The sequence below is a fragment of the Rhamphochromis longiceps genome, linkage group LG3 (assembly GCF_057381845.1).
Source record: "Rhamphochromis longiceps isolate RC_006_pf linkage group LG3, R_longiceps_female_GT1.1, whole genome shotgun sequence".
In the NCBI taxonomy this organism is placed as follows: Eukaryota; Metazoa; Chordata; class Actinopteri; order Cichliformes; family Cichlidae; genus Rhamphochromis; species Rhamphochromis longiceps.
This window is the reverse complement of record NC_140559.1, coordinates 35,941,244-35,963,545: the sequence shown is the minus strand read 5'-3', so window position 1 is coordinate 35,963,545 and position 22,302 is coordinate 35,941,244. Positions and strand designations below refer to the sequence as shown.

The following is a 22,302-nucleotide window of genomic DNA, read 5'->3' as shown; positions in this document are numbered from 1 at the left end:
TGTCAGACTCCTGAACTCTGCCTCCTGACATCTGACCCACGTTAAACTCATGGACTGAACATACACACACACACACACACACACACACACACACACACACACACACACACAGGACAACTGTACCCTCAAACACACAATAATAACATGGACTGAACCACCACTCACAACCACTAGCACTTTATATAGCCTCTTAACTGCACTACTGTATAGTTCTGTGTAAATAATCATACGATCATTTTAATTCTATAACTGTTTACAACTTGCATAGCTCCCATTTCTGTATAGTTCTTTATTTCATACTCTGTATAGTTGGGTTTTTTTCATATTTATATCCTGTTCATAGCCTGTACATACTTATAGTTATAGCATATTCATAACATACTTCATACCGTGTACATATTACATACCGTAATAGACCCATTTCTGTAATATACTCACATATCTATATTATTGCTAATATATATTGTAATATATCTATATCATGGCTAAAAGCACTTCTGGATGGATGTAAACTGCATTTCGTTGCCCTGTACCTGTGCATGTGCAATGACAATAAAGTTGAATTCTATTCTAATACAGCAAAGATAAGGGTCAAGGCGGTGTCAACAGTGGGCAGCTGGCACACCCAAGATATTTTCAGAAACACGTGGGATTATAATTACAGTGGAGAAGGTTATTGTGGATAATCGATATCAATTCACACAATTTTAGAATAAATAAATAAATAAATAAATGAAGAAAAAGGAAAGGAAATGGTAAATAAATGATGGAGGACTAATATCAAAGCCATTATAAGGACATGAAAAACTTTGGTAAAAAAGAAAACAAATTAAATTCCTAGATTTCAACTGTAAGTATATTTAAATGAAAGACAAAATTTCAATATTCTGAAATTATGTGAGATGAAAGGTCCAGCAACACTTATAACACCAGGGAACAACTTTATCAACAGACCAACGCTGTTGAGCTTGTGTCCTTGATCGTGGTCATTACAAAACACCAAACAGTTTGTGTTTAACTTAAAAAAAAAGTATACTCCAGAGAAAAAAATGAAACCAACTAATCACCCATTAACACGCAAATAGGCTGACCAAGCATTCAAGCTGATGATGCTTGAATGCTTGAACCAAAGTTCAACTAAGCTCTTGACTGAACCATTACAGATTTAAAAGGGATGTCACCTTATACATCTTAAAGTGGTTCATTCCCAGATGTGCAAAAAACCACAAACTAGTTCAAATTAGACAACAATCACAGGAAATGTAAAAATGAATTTCTTTACATTACCATTTTTTTCTAGACATAAAAACAAAAATCTAGTGAACCACAGAAACTCATTAACAGATAGATCCTTATTCATACCCGTTAATACACTCTTTAAATGGAATATCCGGAATGCCTCAATAGCTTCCAATGCCTACAAAGAATAAAGGCGAGCTACAATGTTTTTTTTTATTACAATGGCTTGTACCAGGGCTGGTTAAATCATTCCTCTTAATAGAACATCCGTGTTTGTTCATTTGTTCTTTCAGAGGACGGGAGGTTTCTCCTTGATATATTTTGTTGCATGGAGGCTCTATCATGTGGACCAAAATGTTATTTTTGCAGGTAATAAGGACTTTTACATCAATAATCTTGCCATTTGTAGAGTCTTTAAATTATTTTTATTTTTTATTGTATTCCAGCGTGAAATAATGTATTCCGATCAGTAGGTTTGGAATAAAGAGAGGTGGACAGATATTTGTCATTTTTTTGGTTACTCTTAAGTCAAGAAAGTTATTTTTTTAGTACTATGATCAAGAGTATAACAAACCTACACAGTGTCCGTTTAAAAAATTCTACAAACTCCAGTAAATTGGTAACGGATCCCTTTCAAAGTAAAAATTCATCATATTAGACGGTGATTTTGTAGACCTAGTGTGAAGAAAATGTTCCAGTGACTCTAGGCCTGGTTCATGATCAGTGTTTGTATACAAAGATTCAATATCTAAGGTACACATAATTATGAGGGTTAATAGGTGGGAGTTCTTTGAAGCAGAAAATAGGACCTAGTTCAAGTTGTTAATATGAAACTCTACAAAACCTGATATTCTCTCAGTTGCATTTCCAATTCCAGACACAGTAGGTCTCTGCCAGGTGGATGTTCAAGACAGATTTTTTTGTAATATATACAAAAAAGCTCTTAAAGGATGTTCATCAAGTAAAAAAAGTTTTCTCCTTCAGAGAAATGTCACCATAGAAGAAACACAAACTGTTTGGTGCAATGACCTCGGTGAAGGCCACAAGCTGAAACATGTCGGCGTCTTAATGAAGTTGTTCCCTGGTGTTTCTGGAGTTTCCATCTCACCAGTTTATTTTATCTTTCTCCACTCAACTTGGAAGTAGGTGAAGTTGTGGCAGACATCTCTAAAATGTATTAATTTATATTCTCACAGAATTTTTTTTCTCTTATACATTTACATTTTTTTTTTTCTATGTGTGCCTGCACGGTCTAAGCAAATCACGCAATTTGATAAATTCACTTGTTACTGTACTCAGGAGACATGGAGGAAAGCAAAGAGCTGGGAGAAGCAGCAACATGTTCACTTCCATTGGGGGATTAAAGGATTTCAAGGGGAAAGTGTTGTTTCTTTTGATGAACACAGTCTACACTGCCACGAGGACTAAGAAGAGCCATATACCGCAGGGGTGGAGAACTCCAGGCCTCAAGGGCCGTGTCCTGCGTGTTTTAGATATCACCCTGAGTCAAATGATTACAGGCCTCTACAGAACTTCAAGGCATGTTGAGGAGGTTGTGATTTAAATCCGCTGTTTTGGATCAAGGACACATCTAAAACCTGCAGGAAACCGGCCCTTAAGGCCTGGAGTTCCCTACCTATACAGGACATAAAGGACAACCTTCACTGCACAGAAGTGTTTGACAGAAGGTTCAGAACACTTTGATGTCAGTATTTGGACTAGCAGTGCCTCCCCAACCCAAACTTTCCTCTTCAAACACCGCAGGCTAATGAGTCCATGGGAAACAGGTTACACAAGGATATAAACGAGCCTGCTTGGTAACAGGTTCAAGTGCTCGCTAACGACCGGTTAGGAATGACACAAACACTTTCTACTGCCAAGCTTCACCACGGAAAGTAACAAAAAGAAGGAAGTTTGAGCTGAAACATTAAAATGGCAGGAAACATAAAGAAAGACGAGTTGTCATTTATCAGGGTCTGAGAGTGGGACAGTTTAAGTTCAGAGTTGGATCACTCACTCTTAAGGGTAACCCAGTTGTTACCTAACTCATGGTGGATGCCACTGTGTACGAGACACATGGCTTATACACAATTTTCCTTGACCGATAATAACGCTGGTCAAAGCATACATTGTTATTTTATTAGGTTCACACTTACCACAGTAACTCAGTTTAAATTAGCTTTCTTTACGCGAGTTTTCCACTTGGATGATATTAACCCAAGAGTTTTAGCTGATGTTTCCTGAGTTCCCTGGAGCCAGGCACATAATTATATAATTAGTCTGAAACCTGCATGAAACTCAACTTCTGGTTCTCCTTTATTCTACTCTCTCTTTTATGAGCAATGATCTTCTTTCATAAACCATTGTGTAATAAAAAAAAAAAAAAAAAGCTAAAAACAAAAAAGAAAAATATTTCTCTGGCTTCAAAGAGCTGACAGTGAAACACACAGCTCAACAGCAGGAGCAGCAGGCAGTATATCCACTGAGAGCAAATCTTTATCTCATCTGCAGACCTATTGTTGGCACCGTTTTATTGTTCTGCTTAAACTGGTGATGTCACTGTGACATCAGTAGTAACCAGGAAGATTAATAACGCACACTGCTGACACTGCCTTCGCCTTTATTTGCCCTGGCAACAGGTACACTCGGCCAATTTGTCTGAAATTTTATTTTAGGGTATGTCAAGTTGACAACAGAACGATCTGAGCTATATCCGACTCTGCTGTACGGAAGCGAGCTGGAAAAATGTTTGCTGCTTAACCTGCAGGTAGAGTCAGTGATGAGGAAAAGGAAGTGGTAAGGATAAACACGCTCAGGCTCTCAGGGTGGCAGCATGAAAACTACTAAGAGAGTGTCTGTGGGTAAGATACAATGCTCTTCTCTTTAGATGAAGAAAGGAAGGCTCCTTACAGGTCAGTAAGTTCTGGAAGAACACAAATCCCTTGAGGAAGATTCAAACTTCTCAATAGGACAAATTAACCGTAATACACTAGCAGGAGTTTCACAGGATTGTCAATTAATAACAGCAACTATGTTATAACATTGCAAGTGGCAAAAAAAACAAACAAAAAAACAAAAAGCAATAAAAAAAACAAACTAACAAAGCTGTGTAATAAATGACTCCATTCACTCAATTCCTCTGTTGGATCTCAGCTCTAATTGGCCAAATAAGCATGCAGGGAGTGGGGTGATAAGGTCTGATGGTGACAAAGCAAGAATTAAAAAAGAAAAATGTGTCCACTGCATGCTGAAAGCATGACATCATTAGTAACCAGGCAGTCTTGTTTCTGATTAAAGGAATTTGCAAATATCCTCTTTAGTCCATTTAATTTGTGCATTTTGCACTGAGGTCTTATACTCTCTTTAAAAATGTCCTTCCATGCATGTCTACTTTTGCTTATGTTTAGTTGTTTGATTTAATATTTTGTATGTGATTTTTTTCTTAGGACAAAGAGTAATGGGACTGTTATTGTTTAACTTCATGTGACCATTATTTCAGTTAGACTTTGATTTGTGTGAATATTTGAGGTGTGTTTTTAAAAACTATTGTACAACTGAGAACGGCATAAAGTTTTAGCTATTAACAGGCCACCATGTCGGAGGCTTCAGTATCATAGGTCAGCGTTCGTGTTCATTTACTTTTTTGTTCAAACATAAAATAAAATAAAATTTACTGAAATAAAAAGAATAAATAGTGAGGTCAAAGAGGTCCCGTCTCCAAATTAAATCCTCCTCCCTTCACCTGCAACCAGTCATGGCTGATGGCTGCCCCTCTCCGAGCCTGGTTGTGCTGGAGTTTTCTTCCTCTTAAAAGGGAGCTTTTCCTCCCCACTGTTGGAAGGGCTTGCTCATAGAGGGGTGTTTATGTGGTTAGGGCTTTCTCTGTATTATTCTGTGGTCTTTACCTTACTTGCTGTTGTGATTCCATGTAGGGCTGTTCGATGTAACGATATATATCGGATGACGATACAAAAACGTTTCATTTTACGCTATCGTTTGTTTCGTGTTGTTGCAAAATAAACTGTTTACGGCAATATTTTTTCATTGTTTTGATGGTCACTGTAGTGGCTATATTAATTTCTTAAAGTTCTCTCTTTCTCTTATGTTTAATATAACCACACTACTGACGGACAGGCGATTGTTTTTGTGTGTTGTCATTAGCAACAACGACGGTAAAACCATCGTGTGGCTCCACATAAACCTTTCACAATAAATCTCAAGATCCTGTTGAGACTTTTCAAAATAAACTGAATCAAGTGAAAGAGTATGCAGTGCTTACAGATGAGAAGAAACAAAGAGTCATTAGGTGCTAAAAAATAAACCTTAGACTCGAACGTTAGAACAGGCTTTTCCCCACTGTGTAATAAATACTCACAAAGAAAATGCCGGCCGTTACAACTTATGTCTAAAAATGTATAGCTTCATGCATCGGTTAAAACACTCGACTCCAGGTACACGATGCGCAGCTGGAAACACTTCACACGAGGCGAGCTGCCCGAGAGTCACAGAATTTACAGAAAATGTTAAATGTTTATGATTTATATCGCATTTCGACGATAGACGTCTTATATCAGGATATAAGATCTTGGTCATATCGCACAGCCATGCTATACAATTGAATTGAACTGAGTGGAAGCACAGCTCTTTTATTCTGACCTGCTTCACCCTCCAACTCATCCTCTTAAATTGGCAGCAATTCTTAAAAATCAGAATCAGAATCAGAAACTTTATTGTCATTGTCATGAGAACAACGAAATTAAGAATGGTCCCCGATCATTGCATCATCCCTAGCAATATCAAAATATAAATAAAACAATAAAATTCAATAAATAAAATAGATAGAATACTTAAAATACTAATAAGATATAACAGTAAAACATTCACATACATTCCCACACACATAAAAACCCAGACATGATTTTTGCATATTTTCTTAAAGTAACCAAATTATCAAACCTTCCACTGTATTCTCAAACACTGTAAAGCTCTTATCTCAGTTAATTGGCTTATTTACAGCCAGAGGGTGAGCCACACACACACACACACACATATATATATATATATATATTCTTTTTTTTTTTCTGCGGGCGGTTTATCCTTCAAGCTCGGGTCCTCTACCAGAGGCCTGGGAGCTTGAGGGTCCTGCGCAGTATCTTAGCTGTTCCCAGGACTGCGCTCTTCTGGACAGAGATCTCCGATGTTGTTCCCGGGATCTGCTGGAGCCACTCGCCTAGCTTGGGAGTCACCGCACCTAGTGCTCCGATTACCACGGGGACCACCGTTACCTTCACCCTCCACATCCTCTCGAGCTCTTCTCTGAGCCCTTGGTATTTCTCCAGCTTCTCGTGTTCCTTCTTCCTGATATTGCTGTCATTGGGAACCGCTACATCGATCACTACGGCCGTCTTCTTCTGTTTGTCTACCACCACTATGTCCGGTTGGTTAGCCACCACCATTTTGTCCGTCTGTATCTGGAAGTCCCACAGGATCTTAGCTCGGTCATTCTCCACCACCCTTGGGGGCATCTCCCATTTTGACCTCGGGACTTCTAGGTTATACTCGGCACAGATGTTCCTGTACACTATGCCGGCCACTTGGTTATGGCGTTCCATGTATGCCTTGCCTGCTAGCATCTTGCACCCTGCTGTTATGTGCTGGATTGTCTCTGGGGCATCTTTACACAGCCTGCACCTGGGGTCTTGCCTGGTGTGATAGACCCCAGCCTCTATGGATCTTGTGCTCAGAGCTTGTTCTTGTGCTGCCATGATTAGTGCCTCTGTGCTGTCTTTCAGTCCAGCTTTGTCCAGCCACTGGTAGGATTTCTGGATATCAGCCACCTCCTCTATCTGCCGGTGGTACATACCGTGCAGGGGCCTGTCCTTCCATGATGGTTCCTCGTCTCCCTCCTCTTTCTTGGGTTTCTGCTGCCTGAGGTATTCACTGAGCACTCGGTCAGTTGGGGCCATCTTCCCAATGTATTCTTGGATGTTCCTTGTCTCATCCTGGACTGTGGTGCTGACACTCACCAGTCCCCGGCCCCCTTCCTTCCGCTTAGCGTACAGCCTCAGGGTGCTGGACTTGGGGTGAAACCCTCCATGCATGGTCAGGAGCTTTCTTGTCTTTATGTCAGTGGCTTCTATCTCCTCCTTTGGCCAGCCTATTACCCCAGCAGGGTACCTGATCACGGGCAGGGCGTATGTGTTGATGGCCCGGATCTTGTTCTTACCATTCAGCTGACTCCTCAGGACTTGCCTGACCCTCTGCAGGTACTTGGTGGTTGCAGCCTTTCTAGCGGCCTCTTCATGGTTCCCATTTGCCTGCGGGATCCCCAGGTACTTGTAACTGTCCTCTATGTCTGCAATGTTGCCTTCTGGTAGTTCAATCCCCTCAGTTCTGACTACCTTCCCTCTCTTTGTTACCATCCGACTACACTTCTCCAGTCCGAACGACATTCCAATGTCATTGCTGTATAGCCTGGTAGTGTGGATCAGTGAATCGATGTCTCGTTCACTCTTGGCATACAGCTTGATGTCATCCATGTACAGGAGGTGGCTGACAACTGCTCCGTTCCGTAGTCGGTATCCGTAGCCAGTCTTGTTAATGATCTCACTGAGGGGGTTCAGGCCTATGCAGAACAGCAGTGGGGACAGAGCATCTCCTTGGTAGATCCCGCACTTGATGGTAACTTGTGCTATGGGCTTGGAGTTGGCCTCTAGTGTTGTACGCCACATCCCCATTGAGTTCCTGATGAAGGCTCTTAGGGTCCCATTGATCTATCTATATATATATATATATACACACAATAAATCTGTACGTTTCCAGGTAACTGTTTATTCAGGTGACTCACAAAGCATGTGCCATGCGCAGACACACACACACACACAAACTACTGATACCTTATCAGTGTTTGAGAGCACTAACAGACACTAATCACAGAGTACGCAAACACTTCCAGACAGCAGTTTAGCCACATTAGCATCTGCAGTGCAACTTTTTTCGGGGGTAGAAAATAAAATCAGTTGCCAGGCTCTCTAAACTATCAAGTTGCAAAAGGAAGTGTCATTTAATCCTACTACATTCAAACAGCCAGGCTGCTACTGAGTGACAGCCCAATTCCTCACGTACTAGAGTACGTAGAGTCCTGTGTAGACACAGGAAATGTAATGATATCATTGTGCAATCAAAAAGCAAATGACTGTTTATAATATACAAGCAAATGACGGTTTCAGAATTTGAAATGGGCCTGAAACTACAAGTAATTACACACCTATGCACAAACTGTCTACATACAGTAAAAGTCAGTCTTACATTATGTGACAGAAGTCTGCATATTTTCCTGTTAGTTCTGACCATGACGGTTATGATTAATACAAATTTAATTACAAAACTCATGACCTTCTTCTAATTCTGACTAAGACCTCTTTCTTGGCAAACATTCTCCTTCCTGTTATTAGCTGTATAAGAAAAGACTGTCAAAAAGATGTAAACTATGTGTGATCTGTGATAGACATTTGCTAGCTTCAGGTCTATTCCTTTTATCTCCAGCAGGGGACAAAAATACATCAGTTTTTAACCTTGTCCATCACACTTTGATTGTTGTTTTACTTTTAAACTAGCCGTGTAGTCTAATATTAATTAGTAAAACAAGTCACTGGGAGCATGTATAGCACGTAGCGTTTTCAGACAAGCTTACAGCTAAGGTGACTCAATCCCAGAGTCACCTTAGCTGTGAAACAGCAGCAACCGGTTTACACTGCTGTGTTTAACTGCATGCCCCACACTTCATAATTATTATATACATGTTATGTTGATAGTAAAGGTGGAAATCACCGAGATACCCCACAATACACAATCTTTCACTCACGATGCGATATTACTGCAGTTTTTAACATTTTGCCACACACTTCCTGCCTTTGTGTCACTTCAGTTATGTTTTTGCTGCAAAATGAGATGGTTGACTAACCCTGTCACTAAAGTAAGACGGAATCAGTCTGCTATCAGTCTGTGATTGTATGGGTTCAAGCTGGCAATTACATGCAGTCTGTTTCTGATAGTGCAACAATCAACTGTGACAAATCCTCCAAAATCACATATCTGTTGCCGTCTACACAGACAGAAATGCCCTCAGCAACCTCTCCTGTTCTTTAGGAATATAACCAGAACAAAGCGAGGTGAGTGTAGTCTCCCCGAGTTGCGCTCATTGACAAAGACTCTGTGGCGTTTAGAGGTTATACAGCAATTCTTCGCAAACCTCCAACAATCTCTCTGAGTGACTGCAGTCAGTCCAAGTCAGACTGCAACTGCTTGCAGAAAACGTTGCCTCCAATCAGGCAAAATGAGCCCTCTTGTCCCATAATAATTCCAGAGTACTTGAATGTATTTAATAAAATATCAATCTAAAATCACCATGCACACCCGCCCCCCATTTGTCAGAAGAAAGAAGTCGTGCAGGAAACAGGCTGAAAGTGATTCTTGAATTTAAACTCTTTTTTTGTATTTATTTACTTTGAGGGGGACTTTTAATGCCAGAGTTAGCTGAAGCAAGTTACATGACTTGTGCTTTGAAGCTGCCTCACAACTCCCTGATAAGAGTTTAGTTGAAATGGTTTATGAACTTTAAAAAGCTTAGCACTGAAACCAGGCGTTGGAAAGACCAGCAGCAGGAGCCCCACCTGAGCTGAGCGGAGGGACGTCGTCCGTGGTCGAGAAGTCCAGCGTGGCTCCTGCGATGTCCACCATCTCGTCATCATCGTCATCGCTGGGATGTTGAAGGCCGTCAAAGCTCCCGGAGCAGTACCCGGGGTTTTCCATCCCTTCAGAGCCTTTTAATGGGGGAAAGTAGGGGGAAACAAAGAAGAGAGGGAGGGTTAACTTCTACTAGCCCCACGGTAGGTATCCGCTTTTCCGCTTTAGTTACCTCTCTCTCTGTCGGCTGCATGTTTACCACGTAAACTCGTCCAAAAGTTAGACATAGTAGCGCACAGGTAAGAGGTCAAAGACCCCCCCTGCTAACTGTTTTACTGTTGAGACACGGGCACCGACAACAGCTGATCTCTGTCCTCCTCACCCGCTTCATACCAAACAGCGGCTGCAGAGTTAATGACAGCACATCTGTGTTTACGGTGAAGTTTTCGCAACCATTTCCGCTTTTTTTGCACTTCTCTTTCTGCTACATGCCTGCGGCTTCGGGGCTAAAAGCCACAAGAGCAGCGAAAAACACAGCGCGGTCCCAGGAACAGCGGATTAGCCTCTTTCCTCGTGACGAGGACCGAGCTGTCAAACAAGCCGACACGGTGTAACCGTACGGCTAACTTTCATCAGCGCTGCTGCTTTTAACCGAAATGTGCTTTGCGCCTTGCTTCATCAATAATGAAAGAAAAAGCCGAATGAATCCGTACTTTACCTGGGAGGGAAGAAAGCAGTCGTGCGGCTCACTGAAGAAGGAGAAGAAGTCTTGTGACTCGGATTATTTGCCCCACCGTCGTCTTCTTCTGCGGGAGCTGCTTATGTCAACACTATCCTGTGTAAACTTAACTGAGAAAACCCTGCGTCATCCACCGACACCCCAACACTGAGGTTTTGTGACGCAATATGTACATTTAAGAAGGTCTCGGCAAAGTGTCCCCTGCTTGGACACTCACGCTGGTGAAACGTAGCGATAACAACTGTTTGCATTTGTCGTTTTGGCACTTAAAGCGCAAACGGTAAGCCGTCGTCAAGTAAGCGAAAATTAGCTACGTCCACCTTTAAGTCTTTTAATTAAAAAAAAAACGTCGTATAAATTAATTGGCGCTTTTACAGTCCGACACGTTTTAAGATTATACTCGAATATTAAATGCATACATTTTACATTTTTTATTGTTTTTATATGGCGTTAAAGCTTTTATTTTTACGCGACGTCGAAGCCCATGGTTTTTATTTTGAAACCCAAAGGAGGTAGTTTCCGGTTTAAGAGCGCAGCCGCTTTAAGGCTGGCACCGTCGGTGCCAGGAAGAGCAGTCGAGTGAAGAACTGTCGTTTACCCAAATTTGGTTCGCCAATAAGTTCGACAACTCGGTCATCAAAATAACAATAATAATAACTTATATGCAAAGCGTGAGTTTTATATTAAAAATCATCCGACAGTCAGCAAAATTATCCCCCACACTGAGCATCACATGTTGAAACATAAACAGTTTGTGCTGTATTATATCTGGATATTTCTATAATAAGTTATATTTACTACTAGGACTATTTTCCAGTGTATTTAATGAATTACTGTAACTTATCCGTACTGTTCTTACTGCCTTTGAGCAACTGTGACCAATTAATTTCCTCTGGGATTAATAAAATATTCAGATTCTGGTAAATTGTCTTGGGGGAAAACTTCTAATAGATACAATTACAGAGTTTTTTGTGTTTCTTTTTTATGTTATATAATATCGGGAAGAAACTTACAAATGTACATGGAGAAATGTTGTAGAAAAGTTGTTTTTTAAAACGTGCAAGGAAGGAAAGAGTGTCAAGTGTTAAAAGAGCCACATTGTTTTATCAACTCATTAGATCACTGAGTCAATACACAATCTACTGTAGTGAGGAGGTGTAACAGTAACTGATACACAAAAGCTACCATTTCATCCAAATTAGCTTTTTATCTGAATGGGCCTGAGTGAAAGGCAGTTGGGAAGAAATCACTGGTAGAAACAGCTCAGGAAGAGTCAGCCATCTGTCGCAAATGGTTGGGGGGCAAACACAAAGGGAAGAGAAAAAAAGATGGTTTCCAAACTTTTGTCCCCAAAGCACACGCATCATAAAAATATCAGCAACTTATCAGCTCTGCCACTTCCAGCTCGACCTCCTAGTTTTTTGTTAGTGCCACCATCTCCGAACCATAGCAGGTCTCATTACATATATAAAACAAATTCTTCAGTCTTACTGCAGAAAAAAAAAAAACAGAAATGAAATGAAATGAAAAACGATAGAGGCACTTTTGGGTATGACCCCTATTTGCAATATGGCCTCAGCAAGCATATAATTTATTATCAACCTATCAGACACGTTCACGCAGTAAAACATGCACTATTGTTGTCTATGGTTCAGACCATGAGCTTTGTACAATAAATCTCTTGATGCATGCTCAATCATCCAGGTAAGGAAATCCCAAAAAGTGGATTCTGTGTTAGACAAAATATGTCTCAGCTGTTCCAATACTGACATATAAGGAGTATCCCTTAGTGATCCTGTATGTGCCAGGAGTATCAGAACAGTTGAGACGCATTTTTTCTAAACACTGCTTCTCTGTAGCTTTCAAACTCCAAAACATGCTGTGCCAAAAGCTAGTCTACGCAAAGGATCGGGTCCACAAACAGAGTAACATAGTGTACGCTGTTAAGTACCACAAGGATTGTCATGATTTATACATCGGGGAAACCAAACAACCTCTAGCGAAGCTGATGGCACAACACAGAAGAGCTAACTCGTCAGGCCAGGACTCTGCAGTCTGTTTACACCTACAGGCCAGTGGACACTCTTTCAAGGATGAGGATGTACACATCCTGGACAGCGCGGAGTCAAGGAGGCCATTTACGTGAAAAGGGAAAGACCATCTCTGAATCGAAGAGGGGGCCTAAGGGTCCATCTTTCGCCATCATACAATGCTGTGATTGCAGCCATTCCCCAACTCTCTGTGAATGGTACTTATAGCCAATGATTAATGGTCATTGATCAATGATCAATAGTATTTGATCAATTGGCTTTGATCAGTGGTTGTTGATCAATGGTCATGAGAATTTGCATATTAATCAGAAAACTAACCTCACAGCTCATTGTTCGTCAGTGCTGGTTTCAGTCATTGTGCAAAAGTACTGTTTGTAAGGTTGTGGAAACCTGCAGTCAGCTGAGACCGAAGAAGTCACTTGGATGAGTAATGAAACGTTTCTCGTACTGAAAACGCTACGTCCACGTGAACAGAATCAACTTTTGGGATTTGTACAGAAAGTTTCTATTCAGACGAGCTGTTTGGGTTCCAAGTGTCTCTTTAACTCACCTGGTACCAAGTTAATAGCAGTTAATAGTTAAGTAGTTAAATAAATAAAACTCAGGTTCAAAACCTCTGGAATCCTGGTCCAGCTGAAGCCATGAGACAGACAACTTTTGCTCTTGTTTCCCCAAAAAGGTTTATTTCTTTTCTCTCCACACAGGAAAGTGATCAGTTTGACCTCCTCATAAATGCCATCATCCTCACTATCAGTCAGGACCTTAGATGTGTGCTGATAAAGTGCATTAATTATTTTTCCCCCAGTTTGTTTGACTATATTTGAACCCAGAATATAAAACTCACCATTTCTATGTAATGTTTTTAAAATGGACAGAGAGCCCCACCTTGTGGTCTGCTGAAGAAACTACTGGAGCCTTTGTAATGTAGCATTTTTCACCACTTTACAGCACACGTTGCACTAGAGTCTAGGCCAACTGAACTTATGTGAGGTGATCTCAGGGATGCCTTATGTATGCCACTAGAGGTCACCTTTTGAGTTTCTCTGTATGTTATGTTTATGGTAAGTTATTTAAGGTGGACACACACAATTAGCTGCAGGTGTGTTATTGATCGTAAGGAGGCAAACAGTTTGCTGCGCTGCTATGTTAAATCATGGAAATAAAGAATCTAAAGGACAAGATGAGTAAGGCTGGAGTTATTGGACTGTATCAAGTCTAATAAGTTAATTCATACCAGTGACATTGCATCACTCCCACCAACGAACACCTCAGTGGCTTCAAGCCTAGCCTTAGCCTCTACAAAAATAAATGAATACCTCACAAAGGGAACTAGGAAGTGCAAAAGGTAAATGGGAAAAACCCATAGACACATGAATAAACGTAATACAACAAGACTTGATACAAGAGGAAGGAAGACTGAGGGAGGAATTACACTCTAAAGCAAACAAATATAAAAAATTAAACAGAAACCAGAACAAAATATTCAAATAAAGAAAAAAAAGAAAAATCCCAAACTCAGAAATGCTTGTTATAACTGACACAGTAGTACAAAGACCCTGTCTCCAATTTTTTTGAGATGAGTTGTTATGGCCACCACTTCTTATGACAAAATCTCAAAATTGAGCATAGGCATAACTTTGTGCTCAACTTTATTTATCCCTAAGGAAATTATTGCCAGATGGCAAAAATACCACATGGTGACTCTGCTTATTTATTTATATATTCAATCATTTGCATTACTGTATTGACACCAATAAACTATACCTACATGACCTGGTAGAGCTAAACCTTGCTGAGCTAAGTATTTGATGGAGGCTGCAATCTTTGATAATCCATACCTTGGTTCCTCCTGTTGTCTGGCAGCAGCTGAAGAAAGTTTTGAAGCTACAGTGTTCCCTTTTTGAGCAAAGATGTTCATGGCATGGAAATGTACCTGACTTTCTGCATGTCCTGAGAACCTGAAGAGAGCACAGTGAAAACACAGCACCCCTAAAGTGGCACTGTAATGCAACCAAGGAAAAGTTGTGAACCACTTTTGTTTAAAAGACAACACACTTTTAGCTCGCTTCTGCACTACTATAAACTTAGGATCAGGATGTGCAGGCTTTGTGCAGACGATGATGTCTGAAACATCAAATCCTTCTCTGTCTCTGTCATCTGTATTTGACTGGTTCCTGACATGGGGCTCAAGTCCCCGTGGTAAACATGGCAAGAAAACTTGTCACTCTCTCAAATAACTATATCTTAAATGATTGTATTGCACACATTAACAACATTATTGACATTGTTAAATTAAAAAGAAATCTATTAATATATCCTTGCATTCTCACATGTCCATTTGCCTGAGTGTTGCCCTCACCGTATGACCCTCTGTGAGGAAACCACACGAACCAAATACAGATCAGTTCAGTGTTCTGACAGTGTGTGCTTGCGTGCACAATTATTTTGCCGTTTTTTATGTCTGTTACCTGGTCATCCATGCCTCCTGTGCAGCCTTTCTCCGTGCTCTCCCTTTCTTTGGTCATCTGACCCACTGTCACCTCCTCCTTTCTCTTGACCAAGTACTACACCTCCTCTGTCGCCTTCTTCTGTCTCTCCTTTTTAAATTTCTGCACCTCCTCTGTCGCCTGCTCTCTCTCTCCCCATCTCTGCTTCCTTGAGTCCCTCTTTCATCACCTGCCCTGCAAACCTCTTGAACCTGATGTATAAAAAGCTCAGCTAAAAACTGTTTTCCCATTAAAGTGTGTGTGTGCATGAAAATACTTTGTTAATCACTTTGTTTGACTTCATAAATTAAGCCAAGAATAAACATCTATAGTGGGGTTTATAAATCGCACACTAGGGAGGAGTAAGGCTTTATAGAATATGGCTTGTGGATTTAATAATACCTTCCTAATTCTTAATATTGTGTGATGACTATAAAGTGTTATAATCTTAAAACATTCAAATGGAAGCAGTTTGAAAGCTCCCAGAGCAGTCTATGCCAGAAATGTGTTGGCAGCAGTTTTCAGTTATCACTTTACTCATTTTTACAAAACCCCACGTGAGTGATCATACAAAAGTATTAGTAACAATTAGTAACCATTGTATGCATTCAATAAGAAAGAAAGTTCACGAGACCTGGAAAGCATTGGTAACGAGAGCACTTGGGACGTGCAACTACCCCCAAATGGCAAAGGGCTGTAGTCATGGCTTGTGTTGTACAGCTCTCTCCGGGCACGATCAATACGGTTTCTTGAAATGTTTTTTCCAACGTCAACTTTGACCTTGGGTGGTAACAGTGAAGATCAAGGTCAAGAGCTAGGCGGTGACTACCTAGTTTGGCTGCGTACCTAGTTTTGGCTAAGCATTTGGAAGTTTCAACTAGAGCAATAAAGTTTTTAATGCTTTTCACATTCAGTGTGACGTTCACTTTGACCTTAATCCGATTTAAATCAGCTCGAGATGTTATTGGTATTTACCGTCACACAAAATTTGAAAATGATTAAATGATCAATGATTAACCCTGTCATGCATGCATTATGACAACCTCAATTTGAAGTATTTTTATTCATCTTTAGGCATAAAAAAGGAATAAAAATACTTGTGACTGTGAGGTAAGTCTGCAAGAGCTTATCTCCAAACCATAAAGAGCAGAGTAGTTTGGACTTTGTGACTAAGTGAAGTTTGCGATATTAATACTTTTGTTTGTTGTGCCAGTTTTCATTAAAACTGTTCATGTGTGTCTGCTTTGAGTCCTTTGAAAAACAAAATGAACCCAAATTATAGAACAAAGCAGTGTTAAAAGGTGTCTTCTTTCTCTTAAAGTGTGCATAACGAACACAGACAGAATGCTACTAAACACATAACGTCCTTAGAGGAGAAAAGAAAAACTGATGAGGTCAGTTACAGTCTGTTAAGGAGTTGGGTGGAGAATTTGGTTTAAACATTACACAAGATTTTAGTAAATACATGTATCTCTGTTCTCAACAAAAACCACAAAGAGCAACAAGTCTGACTGGATTGTTTGATGAGGCCCTGATACCTTGTAGAAGTGGGCGGAGCTGATCATATTATTTAGATAACGATGGCTCTCCAACAGTTTGCGTGCGCTTTCACTGTGGTGATCATTTCCTTATGCAAACGTAAGAAAAATGTTTTATTTTTTTCAGATATTTTCTCATTGCTCAGGTTATATCAGGGGTGGATGAAGTGTGAGATTAATTAGAGGTACAAATGTGACTATTCTAAATGAAATGTTTCACCTGGATACAAGGAAAGAGTCCATTTAGCATTAAAGGCATTCAGAGTCATGTCTATTATTAAAATGTAATCAAACAAAATCAGCCACTGGACTGTTTCCTTTTCACACTTATTTGATATGAACATTTTGTGCTCTATTCAGTCAGTTTCTCTATTTTATAAAGTGCAGATATTTCATGTTCTATCTTTGTTAGTTTTCTTTGTCATGACAGTTATTTTTTTTCGCAGTTCAGCAAGAGTAACTGCATATGTCACATCTGATCATCCCTCAAACCTGTATTACAAAGAAACGGCACCAATGAGTTTACTTTAACCATCTTCTCTGTTTTCTTATTTGTCTGTTATCAGTATTGATATGATAAATTGTGCATGTACTGTGATAACAAACATTAAACTAAAGTATAACAGTATTAATTAGTCAGTGAGAAAAATTGTGAGCTCAGAATTATTTTAGAAGTTGCAGTGTAGTGAGATCATTTTGTGAGATTGTTTGAATAAATAATTTCATCTATTCGCTTTCTCACAAATGCACGTGTTTGTCTCGGTTTTTCTTTTCAGGTTGTCGTTCAGAGCAGCCCGGTAAGCAGCCAAAGACATTTTTACTATTCAGGTTCTGTGTTTTTGACTTATTTCCTTCTCTCGGCTGCACAGTAATTGGAAAATATACACAGTAAGCATGTCCTTATTTGGTTATGATGGGTTATTTGGTTATACAGTATAAGATAAGATAAGATAACCTTTATTAGTCCCACACGTGGGAAATTTGTTTTGTCACAGCAGAAAGTGGACAGTGCAAAGTTATACAGCAAAAATTAGAGAACACTGGAATACAATGAGAATAATATACTGTACACAACTGCACAGAATGGAATAAAATATACAACATGATAAAACATAGAATAAAAATGCTATATACAACTGAGTAAAAATACAACTTTGTCAGAAAACAGTATTGCACTTAGTCTTATTGCACATGTGTGGGTTTGATCAGCTGCAAAAGTCTTTGTTGTGGAGTCTGACAGCAGTGGGGAGGAAAGACCTGCGGAGTCTCTCCGTCCCACACCGTGGGCTCCGCAGCCTGCCACTGAAGGAGCTGCTCAGTGCTGTCAGTCTCCTCCATGGGGTGGGAGATGTTGTCCAACAGGGATGACAGCTTAGTCACCATTCTCCTGTCACTCACCACCTCCACAGGGTCCAGAGGGCATCCTAGAACAGAGCTGGCCCTGCGGATTGTTTTAAGTGATAATTCAGTGTGAATTCATCTTTTTGTTTTATCCTAACAACATGGATAAGCCTTATAGAAAGACTTTGTTTCTAGACAGGCGCCCTGAAATGCAAATTGCGTGTTTTACAAGCAGATTTTCATGGGTTAGTTAAGCTGAACTTGCGGCTTCCCAAAACATACCCCAAGGTTTGTGCCTATGACGCCGCGTATCTCGAGAAATGGGGGAGATGGAGTCTTTGAGGATGGGTGGGAACAGGCATAAAGGCTGATAAGAGCCAACAAACTCTTTCCTTGGGGTTAAGCCTGACACCTGCGACCACGTTTGATAGTTTGTGTATTTGACCGTCTAAATTTCAAATTGTTTAGACAATATACGCATTGACTTTCGATACCATATTTAAAACATAGACGTGCAATACATTATTTAATTTTGTTTGTCAACCGCTGTGTATTTTGGTTTTCAGTGTGAATTTATACAAACAGGAGATACTTTTGTAAATGCAGGATCATATTTTTTAATGATGCTTTTTAGACACTGATCTGAAAGATAAATGTTTGTGTTAGAAGCAGCTTTGCTGGATTTGTTTTTAACTTGATGAAACATGGTGTGAAACCTTTTTCTTGATTCAGTATTTTTACAGGTTTTAACTGCACTGACTTTCTGTCTTTCTGGAAAATGTAGGCCAACTTGTGAAATGAGAGCGTGCTCCTGTTACGGCTGAGAGGGCCAGGCTGTGGGTGTGGACTCATGCAGACACCGGGGGAGGCAAAACGGGCGTGAACACAGTGCTTTATTTACAGTGCCTAGTTAACGTACAAAGCAGGAAACTATGAATGCTATGAACTGTGGAAGCTATGAACTGAGAACTATGAGGCCAAACTGTGAACATGAAACTCTGAGTGCTATGACTAGGTGCAAGATTTCATGGATGGATCCTGGGAATGGAAAAAGGGGCAGCGGCTTGGATGGAGGTACGCAGTCACTATAATGAGAGGAGACAAGTAGTCAGTGGCAGTCTAGTGAATCACAGCTGCAGGATTAGACTATGGAGGTTAGGGCTTACGCGTTGCAGGTTACAGTGTCATGCAAGGAGGGGGTGTCCAAGGGGTTCCGGGTGAGGAGTGTCCAGAGAGGATCCAGAATATACTTTGAGTGAGGGACTTGGCAGGGAGGCAGGCAGGTGTAGTCCGATGATGGAAAGGAAGCAACCAGATGACAGAACCAGCGTCCAGGCGGAGATGTGAGTAGTTTAGCTCAGGAAGTGCGACTGCCAGGTGGGTCGTGAGTTAGCAGAAGATCTGGCAGAGGTCTGTTGTGAATGCTGGTCTTATATGCTCTGCTGATAAAGCTGATTTTTTATGGATCTTAATGTTTAGAGACAATAGCGAGGCACTGACCTGTGTGTTTCTTTAAACTGTAGATGTTTAATTCTAAGGCTACATATGATTTATGAGTCTGCTTGGCATATGCTGTGTATAAAGGCTCTGGAACTTTGCAAAATGACGTAGAGGCGGCTTTCGCGTGATTAATTGATTACAATTTCAGTTTCTGGGATGTTTTCAGTTTTCCCTCCTGTGTCTATGAACAGTACGGTTGGTGCAAGTTTTTTATTTGTGAAACTGAGCGTGGTTGTGGACAATTCCGACTGCATCGTTTGATTTGAGTTTCGTGTTGGATCCCTCTCTTTAATTGTTAATTCTCTGGAAGCAGTGAAGACCAAAACTAGGACTTATAAGTTTTGCCGTGCCCCAGTGGCCAGTGCGAGGTTGTGCCGCAGATCCCAGCTGAGGGTCCAGCCGGCCGGTGGGAAGACCGGTTGATGTCTGGACGTGCGACTTTGGGTAGCAAAGTTGCTACCCGCACAGAGCGTTTTTGACAGTCGGGCGTTGCTTATGCAAAAGAGAAAAGCAACAATACAGCGTGTTTCTCTGCTCCAAGACATCCGCGGTTCTTTCACACGGTAAGCATGTCTGCGCTTCATAAATGTCTGTCTGCCAGCGTTAATATTCAAACCGTGTTTAAAACGTGATTCATTTGTTTTCCAAAAACATTTTCTCTAAATTTGCAAAGTTACTGATTTAAAAATATATATTTTCAAGTTTTTAGCTGGATATCAAGCATATAGGTCAAATATATCTCAAATATATGATAGAGTTTTGAGCATATTTATATAGCAAAAAAAATCACAATGGCATAACCATGTTAAATAAAAGATGCCCAAGTGTGCACCAATGCACTCTAATGCATGCCTTTGAACTGTATGTTTTTAAGTGCATGAAGTGTACCTCTACCACTATAGCTGAAACCAGTCTGTATCCATAATTTGTGGATCTACTGATTTGTTTTAATGTGGCACCTTTTTTTCCCACAAACTGCAGATGGTGAAATCCTCTTTATTTGATAAAGTGCCCGTAAACTATTCTTGCTCATACTTACTTTGTTCCCCGGCTACTTCTTTACTATGTCAGTAAACCATTTGAACAAGAAAGGTATCGTAGATTTAAAGGCAAAAAACTGGAATGACTTTTATGCAACTGTACATATTAATTCCAACAAAGAGTGAAAATCCAAAAGCTGCAGCAATCCTTTGTATTAATGGTGTGTGTGTGTGTGTGTGTGTGTGTGTGTGTGTGTGTGTGTGTGTGTGTGTGTGTGTGTGTGTGTGTGTGCGTGCGCTCACAGAAGGAAGATCATGGCAGGAGCTTTTTTTGAATGCATTTCCAATCAGCTTCTTTTTTTTTTTTTTTTACAAGAAGTGTAGTTCATACATTGGAATAAATGTATTCTTTTCGATACTTTATAAACACGAAACTAAAGATTTTCAGTTCATGCACATTGTGAAACAAGAAACTAAATATTTGTGTCACAATGATTTCTATAAAATCAGGTTGTTTATGGGGATCATGTGACAAATCTATTGTCGTCACAATTAATGATCAATGGTGATTGAAGAGGAAGCTTGAACCCTAACTCTGGACATTTTCATGACAAGTGACAGCGCAGACATCTGCTAACGAGAGAACATGTTTTTTGTTCACCCCAAATTTGACAGAACCCTCAGACATCCAGAGCTAACTAACTAACAATGTGGAGCAATCTCAGTGTATTTAGCAGCTTTTTTTCCCTAAACACAATCAGGTGACTGAGACAAATGCCTGTAGTCATCAACTTTGGTCAATGTGAACGTTGAAGGAGATTTGTTCCATAGACACCTTACACTAGTGTTTCCTACACTTAATCCAACACTGCTGTGTTCTATTTAAACCCAGATTCCTTTTATAGTTTGCAGTGAAATTTCTTAAACCATTGCTTAACGGGCCAGAAGTACAAGTCACTCTTTACTAACACATTGTAGAAAAGTTTACTGCCAGACAACAAAGCTAACAGTCTCACGCGCTCTTTAGATTTTTACCCTTTTTTCACCAGTATCACAACAGATGACTCCCAAAGTACGGCTCAATAAACAAACAAAGACTCTAAAGTCAGAACAGAAAGAGACAGTTGGAAGATTAATGATTGGGTTTTTATGATGCGTGGTAAACGACACCGTCCTCTTCTTCTTCTCTGTGTTGTGTGTGTGTGTGTGTGTGCCTTAGAAGTCATATTATACATTAGCCATACTTACAAAAAACATTTTGAATTTCATTTAGAACTGAGATTCTAAGTTGTAAGCATTAATCTCAGCCAGGAGTATGTTTCCCCACTTTCATAACGCTAAGGTGTCAAATCCGTGACCCCTAACAGATGGTTTGTTACACACAGGCGACAAGGGCGAGCCACCCTTAACTTACAAAGCCTCACACACTATAGATTTTTAAAGTTCTTGTGTACAATGCTACACAGTAAGAGACACCGTGTGCTCTGTGACATTATAGACTTCTACTTCTGCTTCCATTGGTTTGCATTTTAAACTCCCAACCTTTCAGGCTGTTATGAATGGCTCATATTTCTAACATTTTGTGATGTAAAAGCGAACCACACTTTTCTAGTCACCGACAAAATGGAAACTTTTAGTTTGAAGCCCTGCATTTCTCTGTACTTGGTAGGGATGGGTATTGATAGAGAAGATTTGAAAGAACAGTGAGATCTTAAGAGATCCAGCCTACGGCTGTATGTATGT

The 22,302-nt window shown here is 40.2% G+C and overlaps 1 protein-coding gene across 2 annotated transcripts in view; it reads right to left on the bottom strand.

Moving 5' to 3' along the window:
• Positions 1 to 11,382, bottom strand: part of clcn5b (Cl-/H+ antiporter 5b) — a 52,870-nt gene extending 41,488 nt beyond the window's left edge. Inside the window, exons 1-2 of one of the 2 annotated variants that reach the window (XM_085395781.1) lie at positions 10,643 to 11,382; positions 9,912 to 10,061 (exon numbers count right to left, since the gene is read on the bottom strand). In XM_085395781.1, coding sequence (XP_085251907.1) covers positions 9,912 to 10,050 — 139 coding nt within the window. In that variant the 5' untranslated portion in view covers positions 10,051 to 10,061; positions 10,643 to 11,382. Of the gene's footprint in view, positions 1 to 9,911; positions 10,062 to 10,156; positions 10,331 to 10,642 lie in introns of those variants that run through there. The other variant, XM_085395772.1, reaches the window with a different exon arrangement.
• Positions 11,383 to 22,302: the final 10,920 nt, after the last annotated feature.